The following is an 18,518-nucleotide window of genomic DNA, read 5'->3' as shown; positions in this document are numbered from 1 at the left end:
ATATATTTAGGAACAGTTGGGAGGAATAAAAAAAAATTATTAATCATTTTCATCAGAGTCACGTTTCAAGTTTGTATTCGGCAGTACATCCTTATAGTAATTCAGAATAAACATGTATCTACCTCATGTACCTTTCAAATTAAATACTCAACATTTTCTCTTCTTCACTTGTTTGTGTTTGTTTCATTTGTTACAGACTCAGGTAAATAATTTATCCGAGTTTTTAAAACCGATTATAAGATTAAAATCTATTTTGTTTAAAGCTTTCATAGATTCAACAAATTAAAGCCGCAGTTCGCATAAATATATAACAAAATAAACAACACATACATTAATATACATAAAATAACAAAATAATATATAGAAACTACAAGAAAGGTTATAGGTCCCGAGATCAACGGTCCAAGAGATCGACAGCATAGTATGATACCGACGAATCGAGTAGATATTTAGGGAAAGGGATATAAAAAGACAATGTTGGTCTCTTGGACTGTCTATCTTATGGGATGTTGGTCTACTAGCGAACCCGCCTTAAAAAAACTGTTAGAAGGTAGAGAGACCTACATGGTCGATTTTGGTGGGCTTTAAGTCTCGTAGGCTGTAGCCGGGAAATGTATATATCCGACCATGAGGCTGCTTGTATTATTTTAGACCATTTAATTCAGAATATTTCGTTACATTGTCTTTTCATTCGTCCACTGTTATTCTCTCAAATGATCTCATGCTTTAAAGACAGAACTTTGCAGGATTTATGAATATGTCATGTACATGTATGTCCTATCTGTGAAATTCAAACATTAGTTGTGTCCTTGTATTCAAATTATGCAAGGAAACCCGTTTACTTTCAAGACTTCACTGTCACACACTATTCAGTGACGATATATTGGCCGTCTAACATCAGCCTCTTCATATCACTTGGCTGAAGCTTTGTGTTCCATGCCAAACCTGACTGACCTGGCACTAGGTGGAGAGGTTTGTAATGAGGTGTCAACCTTAAAGGTATGTATGTGCGTTTGTAATAGATATGACAGTTCCGTAGGCGGGCCGGACGCGATTCCGAAGTTGTGACTCGCTTTTTATAGCTTTTTGTGAGGACTGGTTCTAAATATAGTTTATGAACGTTGTATATAAATCATCAAGCTAACGGAAATAGATTGAATGTATAATTATCCTGATAATAAAATTAATATAGCATATTATCATTGGGATTTCAAAGACAGATGAATATTTACTGATTTTGAAAAGAAAATCCAACATTCATTCGTTGTTTTTGGAAACCTAACTACATTTTGCATTGATAATCCTTATATAATTATATTTATAAATCGTTTATTAATTAGGATTCTTTCGAATTAAAACTTCTAAGCCATTTTACTTTCTCCTCATTTTGTCATGATTGTTCATTCTGCATTTTAAACATAATAAAAAGTAATATACAAAATAGGTACATGAATTTTCCTAATAAAGTTTAAAATACATTATAATCATATCATAATATAACAATAATTTTACCTGTAACAAAAAATACATAGTTCAAAAATCATTTTAAAATTCGAAAAGACAGGAGACCCCGTCTTAAGCAAGAACGTGTGCGTGATGGCGGCCTCAGGAAATAAACATGTATGGACAAATAAACTTATAACATATATATTCATTAATGCAAAAATTATAACAGCCATATAATAAAGGGAAAATAACATTCAGGCATTAACATGAAATGCGTTAAGTGCAAATGTGTATATTATGTATGTAATTGTTCTTCTTCTTTATCTTCTTCTTCGATTTCTTCTTCTCCTCCTCCCCGTCTTTAATCTAATTCTTCCTTTTTATTACCCTTATTTTGCCTGATTTAAAGATCTCGCGTTACAACTTGTATCAGACAGAACTTTGCACATTGTAAAACTAGTATATGTTGTAAATTGTATAACACTCACCACTTCCAAAACCAAACTTTTCATCATAATAATTGATAATTGTTTGCTGATTTACCAAAGTCCGCTTACTTGCCCTCTTACCTTCACGTAGGCCTGTATTTGCCCAACACTTGTTTTCCTTTCTCCCTTTCAGAACATTCTTTATGATCGAATCAGAACCGATCAAATCGCGTCGTCTGCATATTACCAACGAGAAAACATATTTTTCGCAGGCGCCAACGAACACTGCCCCGCCAAATACTGATTTCGGCGTATGGTCTTGTACGCAGGGAAGCTATATCAAGATGTGTTTAAGCAACCTATTGGAATATTTCAACCTGAGACTGTAAATCTATGCATCCGTCTTTTGGAATCCGTCTGAAATCTTAAGTTGTCATCATGATTGGCGAGAGGAGAAAGAACTCATTTTGTACTCGTCTTGTTTTAATGTTATGTTTAACCTGGGCTGCCGAGTCTCAAGCTGAATGTAAGTAAAAATGGATAAATAACTCATGTCTCCATTTTAAAGTTTATATTGATCGAGTCGCAAATTCATCATTCATTTTCACAAATAGAAATCATCTGCAGGCCTAAGTGTAAGTCAAACGAATCGATCTGTAGACTTATAAACAGTAGAACGTTATTATAATTTTCGAAAAATAAACCAGTTCATTTATAGCAAAATTTAAAATGACATGGTGACCATGCATTATCCCCTCATAAGAATTTCCGCAAAGTGCTCTAGAGAAATACTCAGCATCCCAGGATGTCAGAATAAGGAATAAATACGGCTAAAAAGATAAATCTACTTGATTTTAATTTGAAAGAAAAAATTGTCAGATGAACGTAACCTACAGCAAACAAAATATACACTCGGCAAATACAAATCATTTGTAGCTTGTGAACTTGGGGGAAACAATAAGCGGCATGGTTTTCAGGAGTATGACCCTTTATGTAAAACTAATACATCTTCACCTAACGCATTAGTGCTAACGATGATCCATGGAATTATTGACCTTGAAGAAAGCATAAAGATAGAGGAAATCATGAAATCATTAAATTTTTGAAAATATGAAAATCGTCAACCATTCAAACCGGACCAAAAAAATGAGTTGTGTTAAAAGGGGAGAGGTAGACTGACAATAGGGAATTTTAGATTTGCCGAACGAGAACGTGGATTGCTACGATCGACGTCCTTTTAATGCACTGCCTGGAATGGACGTCACAGGTATCAGTCCACGCAAATCTAAAAGTCCCTTATATCAAATGGTGGACGTTACAGTTTTGTCACATGCACGGCGTTTACTATAAAGGTCAATTAACTCAATGATTATTGAATGCATGATGATAATTGCTTTCATCCTTTCGATCTCGAAGTGAATGACAAAGCCATGAGGTTCTTAAAGATGAGTATAAAACACACATGGTCCCTTATACCATGCCCAGATAAAGGCTCACAACATTTACTATCACTTGGTGCATGATACATGTGTAACTTCACTTGGTGCGTCACATTTTCAGGGAAATGGCTGCGCCCATGTCATGCCAAAAGGCATCACGTCATGCCAAGAATATCTTCATTTATATATCTCTGGTACGTTTTCGTAAATAATATTGTACATCAAAGGGCAGGAACACGTCTCATTTGTCAGTATATCTATACTTATTCGTTGGGTTGAGGTTTCCTTTACCCTAATGTCTACTGGAACCCGGTGTGCCCTGTATAGTTTTGTAAGCACAAACTCTTGTCGGTCGTTGTGAGTAACAGTGTCTGCACTCTGAGACGAATCTGACTGCACAGTCTACTGCACTGTACATCAACTGCTCCTAACACAACCATGCAGAGACTGTCAGAATTAGGCTCTACCCAAGGCTCAGTTAGGACTTGTGTCAAGTATGAGTCTGTACTTGTAGACTAGGCCCTGCATGTCCTGAATTAAGCCTATGGGAATAACGTTAGTCAGTATTTAATGGGTCAACGATACTCTCGAGTGTGGACTCGTGTAGGACGCCTTTTACATTTCCTTTTTTCATAGAATAAGAAATACTCGTTAGGCATTTTTATAAGATGATGACGTGGATCCTAATCAAATGATCGCGTTCACGTGACCAGGCATGTTAGGACGTGTTAGAATGTTCCAAAGGTACCTTGTATGAGTAATTCTAACTAATGTCCTCACTGATGCGTATCTTTGGTATACTATCTTTATTTCCTCGCTAGTATACCCTTCCGGCACCGGCAGTGGTGATACTGCACTCAGCAAACAGAATGACATTGCACAACGTGTGGCGTTGGATAAAGCCTTTCCTTTCGGTGGGAAATATCACAGCACATTATATGTAAGTATAGCTACTTAACTAATTTTAAAACTTTTTTTTCCTGCTCGCCCTCCTCACCCTGATTTCTGTAGGCGTTAATTTTAATTACAAAATAGTTTAGCCATTTTTGCGAAAGAATTTCAATGAAACCGCTCGCGAAGAGCCTAGACTGTATTTTTAACCTACGCATGCGCACACGGTAACCGTTAGGGTTAGTGATAGGGTTATAATAATCATGCAAACCCAGCTTTCATCAACTCATCGTTGGCTCAATCGGTACGGATAGCGTAATACAATCTTGGAGTTGTGGGTTCGAGTCTCACTATTATTCTGTCCTATTTTTGGACTTTATAAAGAGTGAGGCAAAGCAATAAATAATCAAAGTCTGTGTACTATAGCTCGCATCAAACCCTGGACCTACTAAATCACATTCATAATTCAACAATACTTGTTTACTCATGGGACACCACCCGACGACAAACCTTGGTCTTGTCTAGTGGATACAGAAAAATGATATGCACCTGGTTATTGCCACTGTAGCCAATAAAGAATAAAAAATAATTACTTACCTCTTTTCATGAAATGATTGTGACAATATAGTTTATTCTTGATTAATAACATGTAACTTCTCAGAACGTTATTGACCAAATTCTATAACTACTTAGATTGATAAATAAAGTCGGAAAAGATATAACATTTATCTATAAACAATTAATCACATTGTCACAATCGCCTCATGAAAATAGGAAAATATGATTCCATCGTTATGATCAACAGCCTATCAGTTAAATGTCTTATTGTTTGTATTATATTTTACATGATATCACATTGTTTCTTAATAAATTGAGATTTTAGATAACATCATGTGTTAGCTTATCTGAAAAGGCAAAAAAAAAAAACGCTCATAGGGCACATAGAGGAATTTTGGAAGAAGTATAGGAAATGGACGGATAAGAAGAGATGATAGTAGAATGAACTTTTACTAAACACTTTCACGATACTATTTTTGATACAGAAAAGTGTCATTGGTTGAGGGTAATAATAACATGTTAGGACACAACAAGGGATGGGATGATGCCCATACTATTGACTTTGAAACACACTACTGATCATGAAAGGTGAAATAATCCATCAGGATAAAAAGGAATAATCCTTCACTGCATAGGGACTCTGGCTATTTATTGTCACATATCTTCGCTCCAGACAGCAAGAAACTGTGTAAATAATCGCTTGGCTTGAAAAAGTCCGCATGAGTGGATGAAAGCCTGACTATTAGATTTGGAGGTTGGTAAAAGCTTTAAATTCACATGAGACTATTTATTTTTGTTTTTTGTTTATATTCAGATAGGTGACAATGGAGTTATTTCTTTCGATGAAGAAGTTTCCGAAGAGTCGGATTTAGCCAGAAACAGAAATTTGCCGTATTACTACGACGTTGTAAGTAGATCCTCAACTATTATACATACTAAAAACATTGAAACGAAAATCAATGTTTATAAATCACTATTTGTATATTACCTCGAGTGAAGAATTTCGAAATCGAATTATTTGTTTATGTTTTTATGTATATATATATATATATATATATGTAACTATTATCATAATAATAACAATCATCAAAACAGTTGAAATAAAATACTTAACAGTTACATCTTTTACAATGACATGTTTTAAATTATATCGTCAGATAGGGAATTAAAAATGCATTTTTTGCTTTAAAAACCCTCTTGATATTGAATAAATATATCCTTTGTCACTTTTGAATTTTGTAATACCTCACCTGGTCCAAATACAACCCCCCCCCCCCCACAAACACACACACACACACACACATACACACACCATAGTGACAAACAACCTCTGCCATAAAGCGGGGGGGGGGGGAGTGATCTGACATTTCAAGGCATTTGTTTGGTTAAAAAAAAATCTCTGAAAACCAAATAAGAAAAAAAAAATCGACTTTAAATAAATTCCCCCAATTTTCGACAAATCTCCGACAAGCACATACACAAAATACATCGAGCCTTTAAATAAATAAAACATTCTACTAATGTCACGACTATTTTAAAGCGTGCCTCTAAATCTCTTACAAATAAAGAAAGGAAATGATAAAACTAGAGAAAATGTTGACCGATTTCTCCTTAAAAAGGACGGCGACGGGCGAATAGAGGACCCGGATACAATTTTTGCATTTTGGGCCGATGTGGATATTACAGGTGACGGAGGTAACGTATATTACCGCGTAACAAGCAGCACTACAACACTCGACCAAGCGACTGCAGACGTCCACACCTACTTCCGGAGCAATTTCGACTTTAGAGCTCAAGTCGTCATTGTGGTCACGTGGGACCAAGTCTCGTTTTTCGACCAAACAGGTGCCTCGGATCCAGTAAGTTTCATTTCCATTTTCTTAAAATAATAAATCTATTTACGTATTCATTTTTTAATGCATTTATTAATTTACTTATTTATTCCCCAATTTGTTATTCATTCGTGTTTTTTAAATTATCTATCTACTAACCTATTTTAGTTTTTAATTAAATTCATATATTTGTTTGTAAATATTTATTCATGTATTAATTAATTAATTAAATTTTTTTGCTTACAAGTCTAAAATCAATTTTTGAGGTCTCACTTTAGGTTTTCCTTTTCAATTAACTCTGATTATTTTACCTATTTATTCATTCATTTCTTATCTGATTATTTTTATTTAATTATCTATCTTTATTAAGTTTTTTTTAGTCATTATTTTGTGTAATATATTTATTAATGTATTAATTAATTAATTCGTTCATTTATCTATGTGTTGGCGTACCAGTCTTAAAAATGCTATTTCATGTACATGTAGGACATTAAATTAGGAATGTCATTGGATTAAGATTTTTTTCTTCAACTCTTTCATATACTGTGTCGTCTAGTTCTTCAGATTCAGACATTTCAGGATAGATATCGAATATCGAATCTACTATTTTTTTTGCTCCCTCTTCTCAAACCATTTTGAAAGATTTAATGATTAACTGTACAATGATTGAACTTTTATGTATCAATATTATGTATTATTAACGTTATCATGCCCAATAATGCAATGAATGTAATGCTTTTGAAAATATTATCTTTGTATGCAAATGATAATTCTCTCAATTATGTCTTTTAATTGCTAATATGAATGATTTTTATATCAAACTTTTGTTGTGTTTACTCGAATAAATCATTTATTTAATCACTTAATATACTGCCCACACTTTCTCTTCTCCCTAACCCGTTCTACCCCTAAAGCGAAATACATTTCAGGCGGTACTTATTCACGACGGGCAGGAATCCTTCGTCCTGCTTAACTATGGGTCTATCACTTGGGTCGTGGGGACAAGGATGGAAGGAGATCCCAATACAGGTCTCTACCCAGATACAAACATTGGCATTGCAATAGTAAGTAGGCGCTACTACACGCAATATTGACTGGAGCATGGTTATAGCAAATGTTCCCAGGTTTTGTCAAAGTTATGTTGTGCCCCGAGACGAAGTCTGTCATTAGGTTTTAATATGTAGAGGAAAAGAAAAAAACAATCAAAGAGTGCATGGACATGATGGAGATAACTAGATTTGATTTATATCCTTTTTAATATAAGCATATTCAATAAATATATATATATATATATATATATACATTCAATAATTGCTTTAAGACAATGTAATGCGTGTGTTTGTAAAAAAAAAAAAATGAAAAAGAAATATCGAAGAAGTGAAATTGATGACCTTTAATGGTGGTCCATTCACTTGACTTTCAAACCTGGGGTTGAGGGTTCGAGTCCTAGCCCGGCACTAACGTCTTCGTAAAATCAAGATATCGATAAATATTTACCACTCTACACCAATGTAAAGTCAACCTAAGGCCATTTCAATGGCACTGTACAACACATTTTGACAGGTGCGAATATTACAATGACATACTATGTAATCCTAACATAATTTCTGTGAGACATACAAAAGAGTATTCCAACTGAACTTGAGTTCGTTTTTTCAAAAGTAGTTGCGATCGTCATGAGTACCTGGCAGGTGCTGGGGTAATAATGACTGCAGAACCCTCAGTAAGAACTAGACCCTGTTTCATAAAACTTGTCCTCAATAACGAATGCTCGATTTCTATGACAAATTTGCTCTCAACCAAGTAAAAGTCACGATTTGAGTAGCTTACAACAGTCATTGTAACTTGTTATTGATAAGAAGACGTTATATGAAACAGGGCCCAGGTTGATTCCGAAGGGGCTTCTCTGGAAAAACAAAAATAGATTGCCGAGGAAGCGATAGTTTGCCATCGCCTGAAACCAAAAGGTGATTATTTGCTTTATATTCCATACCGGAAACATTTCACTTCTTCCGTCATTTTAGAGCAACAAGTCATCAATTAAGAGCTAGCAAACGGTGTACGATACGTACAGTGCATGCAGTATGGTGGTGTGATATAGTTCGCGCGTGACCAAAGTTTGCGTACTAACACTAAAAGCGCTTAAAGAGGAGAGCAATACGCAGCGTATACAATTAAAGTGCGTTGCCCTGTGTAGATAGGACTTCTATCTTCAGTGAAAGTGCATTGCCCTGTGTAGATAGTACTAATATCTACACAGTGTAACGAACTTTTTGCTTCTCCCAGCAATGATGGGCGAACTATCTTTCATCACGTGATTTACTTTTGACCAATCGTAGAGCAAGATTCTTAGTATGTGGAATATGATATTAAATAATGCAAACTGGGCGATTTCGGTTTCTTCAATAGGTTGGTTTTCTAATGGGTGACGGTGAGATTGTAAATAACTTCGCCTACACTCAAGATACCCTGCAGTCATTGAGCACAGACAGCAACGTCGACGTTAACGGAGTGTATGCCTACAAGGTTGACGGTTCTTCGGTTATCGATCCGGTCTGCAAAACTGGACCTGGAGCAGGTAAACCAATGAAGAGATACTACTAGTATTACCTGTGGTACCAATACTACTACTACTATTACTACTACTACAAATATTACTACTACTTTACTACTACTACTACTACTACTACTACTACTACTGCTTCTATTACTACTACTACTACTACTACTACTATTACACTAATACTAATTCTACTACTACTACTACTACTACTACTACTAATACTACTACTACTACTACTACTACTGCTGCTGCTACTGTTGTTATTATTACAAAAACAAAAAAACAAAGAAAATGCAATACATTTTCAATAATTCATTGCATTTCCCCCCTGTCCCCAACAGGAAAAATTCCTCTGTAGGAGCATGCATTATGGTTCAAGAAATGCCCACATAGAAGATTTTTGTTTATGTTGGGCGTCGGGGCAAAATGCAATGAATTATTGAAAATTTATTGCATTATCTTTGTTTTTTGTTTTTGTGGGGGCGTCGACGTACCCTAGCGCCCGCTGCGTACAGTCATGATTCATTAGTTAAGCAATGAGCCCCCAAACACTCCCGAATTGTCATTCAATAAAATCTGAGAATGTATACTATTATCTAGATCTATTAGGAATAAATCATTCAATAAATTGGGGTACAAAATAATTATTCCACCATTATGACCAGCTGGTACAATGGACTACGCTTTTTCTTTTATATTCTACTTGCTATTACTAGGGTGATCACACTGTGCACACAGTCTGCCCCATGCACATACACAACAACAGCAGTCAGTTGGTAGAAATAGCAATCTTCGTAAATTTATTTAAAAAAACTGAACAATATTTTCAAATGTTTATTTCACATATCTTTCAAGCATACCTTTAACTACAATTCGTTAAATACAATATGTTAAATTATTAATTAGAATATTGTCTTTTCAGCCATGTGTTATTCTGCGTGGGGAAAATGCACTTCAATGTGTAAAACTCCCCTACAAAAATGCAATTTCCTCATGTGTTTCACTCATTAAATCAATTTGTTGTTTACACTAAAGGTAGCCATAACTGTACTTAGGTCACCAAATTTTGTTTTTCTCTGAAATTCAGACCCTGTGGAATGTTATGGCCTGTTAAATTGAATGGTCTCTCGGAAAATCGTCATTAATCCTCAAATCTGACATTTTTTTAAAAGAAACTATACCGTGATGTAGCTGAAAGTCTGCAGATTCTTATCATTTGTTCGGTTTTTCCTGAATAATTTGTGAAACATGTGAGGAAATAGCTGTAACGGTGATCCAAGTAATTTCCATCGCCATATTTTATTGGCATTGCAAAAATATTTGGAATTTAATGTTAATATTGGGATAAATATGATCTTTAAATATATGATTTTAAAAAATGTCAACAAAATGAACAGTTTGACTTTCCTATATATATAATTAGCTGAAATGACCTAATTTGCATATTTGATGAATATTCATAATTTTGTTCTTCTTCTTCAAAACAAATATTTCCATACCTATCTGATATACATAGGTTTCATCGATGTATCATGTTCGCTTTTTTATTTGATTACATATGCGCATATTAATTAGACGGACTTAGTTATTTACACAACTTTTTCATATCTGCAGATTCGCAAAAATGGCAAAAATGACTTATTTTGTTTGCTTCTGTTTTCAAAACGGTAATAGATATATGAATTTTCTTTTTTGTATTTTTTACCACAAAGATGATATTTTAGTGTCTGATAATCAAATTTATTATTTGTGTCCAAGAAAGTGATGAATTAAGTTGTCAACTTTGTCGAATTTTGCCATTTTTGCCAATTTGACCATTTCTGGCAGGTTTTTCGGTAATTTTGCGATATCCAAAAAATGGTATAAAATCACAACGCATTGACCGATTTCAATTCTGTTTTTTGTTTTTTGAAGCTTTCATAAAGCTTGATCATCTGCAATCATCAAATAACAGGTGTATGTTGTACTTATTTTTGGTGTACTATACCTAGTTTTTTTCTCTAATGCTATTGCTAATGATTGACCTTCCTTCTTCCTATCGTTATTTTTGCGTAAATGTAAACCCATAATTATACAATATGTGGAGTGAACTTTAAAAAAGATGAAATTAACGTAGCAATTAAACGTAGTTATTGCTGGTTTGACCTGTTTATCAACAAAATACAATCAAAATTAACATAACATTCTCTGTACGTTAAACCCTGGAAAGTACTATTAACCTTTGGTTTGTTTTGTTTTTTTATTTAAAAAAGCTAGTAGTTTGTAAAATTAGTGTAAACCCTTGACAGTTTAAGAATAAATGAGCAATGCTCAGTAATCAAAACTAATAACAAAACACAAACAAAGAACTGGACAGTATTGTTTCAATCCTGCACTAATCTCTGGAAGAAAGTAAGTAACCATAGAGCTCTCATGGGCCTTGTATTTCATCATTTTGAATTTTTAAACTAAATTTCCCTTGGATTAAAGTGCATTGATTCATATCTCGACGTGAACGAAATATAAAAATCTGTTTGATTAATATGAGTAGGCTATACATGTACAAATATAGCATTGTTAAGATAATGCGAAATTAAAAATTATCGATGAGAAGCTGTGCATTAACGAATCTAACCATGGAAAATGTGATGTGAATAATATTCATACGATATATATGACGTATGATACCCTGACTTTGCAGTTGCAAATAGAAATTGTACTGGGGAAAATAGGACGATCATGACATTTGTATGTAACTTGTAAAGGATATTCATGTAGTATGGTATGACCAAATTATTATCGTAAGTATTAGAACAAAATATTTAAGACCTGAAAATGAAAATACTTTTTATTTCCCTCACAAAGTGACTGGCCTTGTTTGTGGTCAAACAACCATCGGTAAGTAGAAATGATATCCCTTATTTATCTATATACATGCGCTTACCTCCATATTAAAATGTTTCTAACGAAACTAGGTTTCTGGTTGATATTGCTTGTTATTAGAATTAAAGTATTATTCCTGGATTTCCGAGAAAAAATAGTTTAGGCCTCAATTTTTCACTATCAAGTCATTATAGTTTATAATTTCTAAACTCTTAGACCTAGCTTCAAATATTCAATTTCTTATCATGATAACACTGCATTCTGTTCTAAAATGTTATCTTCATTAATTCGGCGTGTATAGATTTATATACTATGTTTCAGTCTTAGAAGTAGATACTGATGAACCTACTTCTACATTTAAAGAAAAAAAATCGTTATCATTCATATACCCTCCCCCCCCCGCATGAATAATGTGTTGCTTTCAAACCTCAAGCATCCTCCCACCCCACCCCCCCCCCCCCCGGGTAGAAATTCTGTACCACAATGTTGTATGAAAAGTAACAATATTCGGACAACTGAAACCTCATCTACGGGCAGCTATGAGTTCTTCTCCTTATGCCCCACTTCATCTCTTATATTTATATGAGAACATTATGTAAACAGATGGGTGCGCAATCCCCAGAGCGAAAGATGTTTTAGTCAAAGCGTCAAAACTGCCTACAAATATACAGGGTTGGTATTAACGACTCTCAGCAAAAAAAAAGTTTGTACGTTTCACAGGGGAAAAATACCAGGATCGCACCGACCTTGCAATGAAATCTCCTCGCCTCCACTCCAAATTATACTTTAAGTAATAAACGTAATACAATAAATCACTGAATACATAATACAAATATGATATTTTTATAAGAAAAGGAGTGCTGCGTAGGTTGATGGAAATTTGAGAAGCAAGAAATGAGTTATGAAAATGAAATTACATTTTATCGTAAGAAGTAAGATATGAGAGCACAATAGAGAGCAATGCTTTACATGAGATATTTTTAATTCGATTATCTTTATCTTTATCTTTATCAATAGGTGATCAAACTGAAGTCACCGTCACAGGTTAGTGTATACCGTAAACATAAAATGTTATACATGTTAATTGTTCCAAACTGACAAAAAATAGACGCACAAATACTAGTAATAGAGCGCTTTCGCAAACACAACGGAAGGCAAAGACGACGGTGAGGCGAGCGAAAAACAAATAATCCGTGCAAGCGCGAACCAGAATTATTTCCATCTTGTTTGATTTTCTCGGACGTTCTCGACCTTTCTCGGCCAAAATAAACACGACAGAAGAGCTGTATCGCCGTGTAATCGCGATATAGATATCGTACATAGCAACTGTACTTTATGCTCGACTATCCAATGTTGACATATTAATTATTATCTACGCTATTTCTGGCACGTACACAACTGAACATAAAGGTCCCCGTCCCCGGTGCCGAAACAGCTTTAGAAGTAGTTTAGAAGAAGTTTAGAAGTTTAGAAGTTTATTCATTCCACATTTTACACTAAAAAAACAGTTTTATTTATTCTTTTTTTATTTTTTATACTGTTTATACGTATATTATATAAGAGTAGATTTCACACAAGAATTTTTTTTTTTTAACAAAAGATTTCAAATCAATTACACTGTCGCTCATTAAGTTGGAATATTTTTGTTTATATCCCTTTTATGAATATTCATGAGTTTTCTAAATACATGATTGGGCATCTGGTGGTCACGTGATAAAATATTATTTCACTATTTGAAACAAATCTCTGCCAGAGCTCCGAATATTTTCCATTATTTTTTCATGGGCAGAATTGCGCATGCTCCATGAGATTTTCAGGTAGAAAAGCATTGCGACATCACATCATGTTCAGTAAAAAATAATGCGCAATCTGCGCGTCTCATTAAATGCGCGTTAATATAACTGTGCGCAGCTTAAATTGACAAATTAAAACTGATTGTAAACTTCTCCAATACCTGGCCCAATGTGGGTTATATAAGTATAAAGTTAAAAACCATATGCCATCCATTCATTAAGTCAGACGTTCGGAGCGTAACGAAGTGATATAAAACAAATATACCAAGCATTTAGTTCGTAAGAATAGTGGAAATTATATATCTTCGGAGGGACTGGCAATAGTTACTATTTTTTCCTCGGGGCTTCGCCCCTCGGAAAAAATAGTACTAAGCCAGTCCCTCCTCAGATAAATAATTTCCACTATTCTTTCTCACAGCTTCGTATATTTGTATATTAACCCCAATTTATGGAATTATTTTTAAAATAATTTAAAAAATAATAGATCTAGATAATAGTATACATTCTCAGATTTTATTGAATAATAATTTGACAATGTGTGTTTTGCGTGACTGCTAAAGCATGTGTATGCTACTATGCTTATCAAATAGGGGACCTATGCCCTTAAGTCATTAATGACAGTAATGAGGATTAATGCCCCACAAAAGGGCACTAATATAGCACATCGACACGGTTTTGATCCTGCCTCACAGTTACGAGGCCATTGCTTTGTCACTGAACCATGACTGTACGCAGCGGGGGCTAGGGTAGGGGGCAGTTTCCGTAAATAAAATAAAACACAGAAAATGCAATAAATTTTCAATTTACCCCGGTCCCCAACATAAAAAAAATCCTCTGGACGGCCATGCATTATGGCTCAAGGCAAAACAAGGTTACTAATGAAGACGGGAGCAGAGTACAGGACGATCTCGGTTGAGTGAATTCTTCCATCGTATATCGTATATGGCCCCATACTTTTTTTTGAGACAATAAAACATGTTGTTGTGTTAGTGCATACCGTAAAACAAGCTGTTATATATGTTAATTGTTCCAAAATGACATTGATAACACTGATAATGATGATGATTATGACGATTACGTTGAAAATTCACATCATTTATATGGGCCAACAGTTTTCTTTAAAGACAATCAAACTTCTTTTTCCATCATTTTGTATAAACAGTTGCTCTCATTGCAGACCCAACCATAGATAAGTTTATACCATAAACATAAGCTGTTATACATGTATATATGTTAATCTGTTTCATTGATATTTTCATCAATGTATATTTATATATCAGTGTTCATTTTTTGAATGTCTATATATATTTATATATACAGCGACTATCTATTTATTTTCTTCATTTTGCAGAAATAGATGCTCCAGCTACAGAAGTTGTCACAGGTAAAAAAAAAAATACCGTAGCCATAATATTAATAATGATGATATTACTTTCAACAATGGTAATAACTATGATATTAATAAAAAATAATCTAAAACAATTTCCTTTTGTTTTCATACAGTTTTACGTAATGAAATTTGTTCAGAAAATGAAAGATCGGGAGGAAAAGGCTTTTATCTTCTTTTAAAAAAGTATTTAACGGCTAGTGATTTTTTTGAAACATAAATTCTGTGAAAGTCTTCGCAATCTTATTGGAAACATGTATGGAACACATGGAATGTCGCGACTGAGTGATTTAAGGCGCGTGACTGGAGATGCGAAGGTCGAGGGTTAAAATCCCGGCACGGCACTAATATCTTTTAGCAAGATTTCAACCTGCACTTGCTACTCTCCATCCAGGTGTTAAATGGGTACCCGGTAGGATGCGACCGAAATTGCTGGTCAAATAGTTTTTGAGCGTCAAGTAACGCCTGGCTGGAATACTCCCCAGGGAGTGGAGATTGTGCACACATGTGTGCGGCAAGCACTGTATCTAATGACTGGGGTAATAGCATATCTGTAAAAAAGCGAAATATGATAGTATAGTATTAATGACTGCTTTGAGAGAAATAGTTGTTTTTAAACGCTCAAGGGAAGGTTACAATAATATTGTACTATTGCCCGAGGCAACTCAGAGTTTACAGTCTGCAAAAGAGTTTGTGGATTTCTGTGAGAGAAAAATACACTCGAGTTATCTGCAAATAAAATGAATGATAACAAACTGCTTCAGGCGCGCCTGCATGAGACGTTTCTACTACGATATTCTTGATCTAAAATTAACACTAAGATAGATGCCAAAAACTGGTCATGAGCTTAATAACTTACATCAGTAAACATTGTTTTTGTTCAATTTGTATAAACAGCTGCTTCAACTGCAACCCATATCATAGATAGGCGTATACTGCAAACATAAGCTGTTATACATGTATATGGTAGTTTGTCCAAACTGACATTAATAAGGACCCCCAAACACTGGTAAATGATGACGACGTTGAATGCTCACATTATTTATATGGGCCAATAGTTTTCTTTAAAGACAATCAAACCTGTTTTTCCATCTTTTTGTATAAACAGTTGCTCTCATTGCAGACCCAACCATAGATAAGTTTATACCATAAACATAAGCTGTTATACATGTATATATGTTAATCTGTTTCATTGATATTTGTATCAATGTATATTTATATATCAGTGTTCATTTTTTGAATGTCTATATATATAAATATATACAGCGACTATCTATTTGTTTTCTTTCATTTTGCAGAAATATATGCTCCAGCTACAGAAGTTGTCACAGGTAAAAAAAAAATAACGTAGCCATAATATTAATCATGATGATATTACTTTCAATAATGGTAATAATTATGATATTAATAAAAAATAATCTAAAACAATTTCCTTTTGTTTTTATACAGTTTTACGTAATGAAATTTGTTCAGAAAATGAAAGATCGGGAGGAAAAGGCTTTTATCTTCTTTTAAAAAAGTATTTAACGGCTAGTGATTTTTTTTAAACATAAATTCTGTGAAAGTCTTCGCAATCTTATTGGAAACATATATGGAACACATGGAATGTCGTGACTGAGTGATTTAAGGCGCGTGACTGGAGATGCGAAGGTCGAGGGTTAAAATCCCGGCACGGCACTAATATCTTTTAGCAAGATTTCAACCTGAACTTGCTACTCTCCATCCAGGTGTTAAATGGGTACCCGGTAGGATGCGACCGAAATTGCTGGTCAAATAGTTTTTGAGCGTCAAGTAACGCCTGGCTGGAATACTCCCCAGGGAGTGGAGATTGTGCACACAGTGTGTGCAGGCAAGCACTGAATCCAATGACTGGGGTAATAGCATATCTGTAAAAAAGCGAAATATGATAGTATAGTATTAATGACTGCTTTGAGAGAAATAGTTGTTTTTAAACGCTCAAGGGAAGGTTACAATAATATTGTACTATTGCCCGAGGCAACTCAGAGTTTACAGTCTGCAAAAGAGTTTGTGGATTTCTGTGAGAGAAAAATACACTCGAGTTATCTGCAAATAAAATGAATGATAACAAACTGCTTCAGGCGCGCCTGCATGAGACGTTTCTACTACGATATTCTTGATCTAAAATTAACACTAAGATAGATGCCAAAAACTGGTCATGAGCTTAATAACTTACATCAGTAAACATTGTTTTTGTTCAATTTGTATAAACAGCTGCTTCAACTGCAACCCATATCATAGATAGGCGTATACTGCAAACATAAGCTGTTATACATGTATATGGTAGTTTGTCCAAACTGACATTAATAAGGACCCCCAAACACTGGTAAATGATGACGACGTTGAATGCTCACATTATTTATATGGGCTCATACTTTTTTTTAATTGAAAGACAATCAAACATTTTAGTTGTTGTTCATTTTGTAGAAACAGATACTTCCACTACAGGCCTTATCAAATGTTAGTGTTTACTATAAAATTAAGCTGTTATATATGATACTTGTTCCAAACTTTCTCTAAGTCTCTAAGCGCTATAACAAACAAAATAGACTGATAAACAATTACATATTAAGCAAACGAAAAGTGCAAATAAATCTACAAATTAAAATACATATGGAATACACATCAAAGTAAACAGAGTTAATTAATCAGCGAAAGCAATTTGAATAAATGTGTCTTAAGAATAGTTGTGAATAGGTTAACAGTTTGTATTTTTTCGGTTTTGTTGTTGCTCAACGAGGGAGGGGGGGGGGGGGTAGTGAGCACATCCCCCCCCCCCCGAGCCAGGGGTCGTCTTCTTCTTTTTCAAGGTAAGATAAACGGTAACATTTTTTTTTACCTGTTTTTCTTTTTGCCATTTGGGCCCCTTGCCCCCCCCCCCCTCCCCCTGGATCCGCCCCTGGGCCCCATACTTTCTTACAAAAACAATCAAATATTTGTTTTGTTCATTTTGTAGAAACAGCTGTTCTACCTTCAGACCCCACTACGGGTAAGTTTATACCGTAAACATAAGCTGTTATACATCTGAATTGTTGCAATCTCACATTTAAAAAGACGCACAAACACTGGTAATGATGATGACGATGAAGACGATGACGTTCAATGTTCACGTCAGTTAAATGGCCGTATAGTTTTATTAAAAGACAATCAAACATCTTTTCTGTTCATTTGGTAGGAACAGATGATCCAATTGCAGACCCTACAGGAGGTAAGTGTATACCGTAAACTTAAGCTGTTTTATATGTTAATTGATCTCAAACTGACATTAAAACGGACGCCCAAACACTGGTTATGGCGATAA

General features: G+C 34.5%; 1 protein-coding gene across 1 annotated transcript in view; it reads left to right on the top strand.

Moving 5' to 3' along the window:
* Positions 1-2,068: 2,068 nt before the first annotated feature.
* The window catches only part of LOC115918445, a 28,826-nt gene continuing 12,376 nt past the window's right edge, over positions 2,069-18,518 (top strand). The window contains exons 1-11 of the mRNA XM_030978664.1: positions 2,069-2,400; positions 4,135-4,253; positions 5,577-5,669; positions 6,382-6,621; positions 7,509-7,658; positions 9,004-9,172; positions 12,002-12,034; positions 13,037-13,063; positions 15,164-15,196; positions 18,180-18,206; positions 18,393-18,425. Of these exons, the coding sequence (XP_030834524.1) occupies positions 2,313-2,400; positions 4,135-4,253; positions 5,577-5,669; positions 6,382-6,621; positions 7,509-7,658; positions 9,004-9,172; positions 12,002-12,034; positions 13,037-13,063; positions 15,164-15,196; positions 18,180-18,206; positions 18,393-18,425 (1,012 nt within the window). The 5' untranslated portion in view covers positions 2,069-2,312. The remainder of the gene's footprint in view (positions 2,401-4,134; positions 4,254-5,576; positions 5,670-6,381; positions 6,622-7,508; positions 7,659-9,003; positions 9,173-12,001; positions 12,035-13,036; positions 13,064-15,163; positions 15,197-18,179; positions 18,207-18,392; positions 18,426-18,518) is intronic.

The sequence above is a fragment of the Strongylocentrotus purpuratus genome, unplaced genomic scaffold (assembly GCF_000002235.5).
Source record: "Strongylocentrotus purpuratus isolate Spur 01 unplaced genomic scaffold, Spur_5.0 spur5_scaffold_1, whole genome shotgun sequence".
In the NCBI taxonomy this organism is placed as follows: Eukaryota; Metazoa; Echinodermata; class Echinoidea; order Camarodonta; family Strongylocentrotidae; genus Strongylocentrotus; species Strongylocentrotus purpuratus.
The sequence above is the reverse complement of the archived record's forward strand: the minus strand, read 5'-3'. Positions and strand labels throughout refer to the sequence as shown.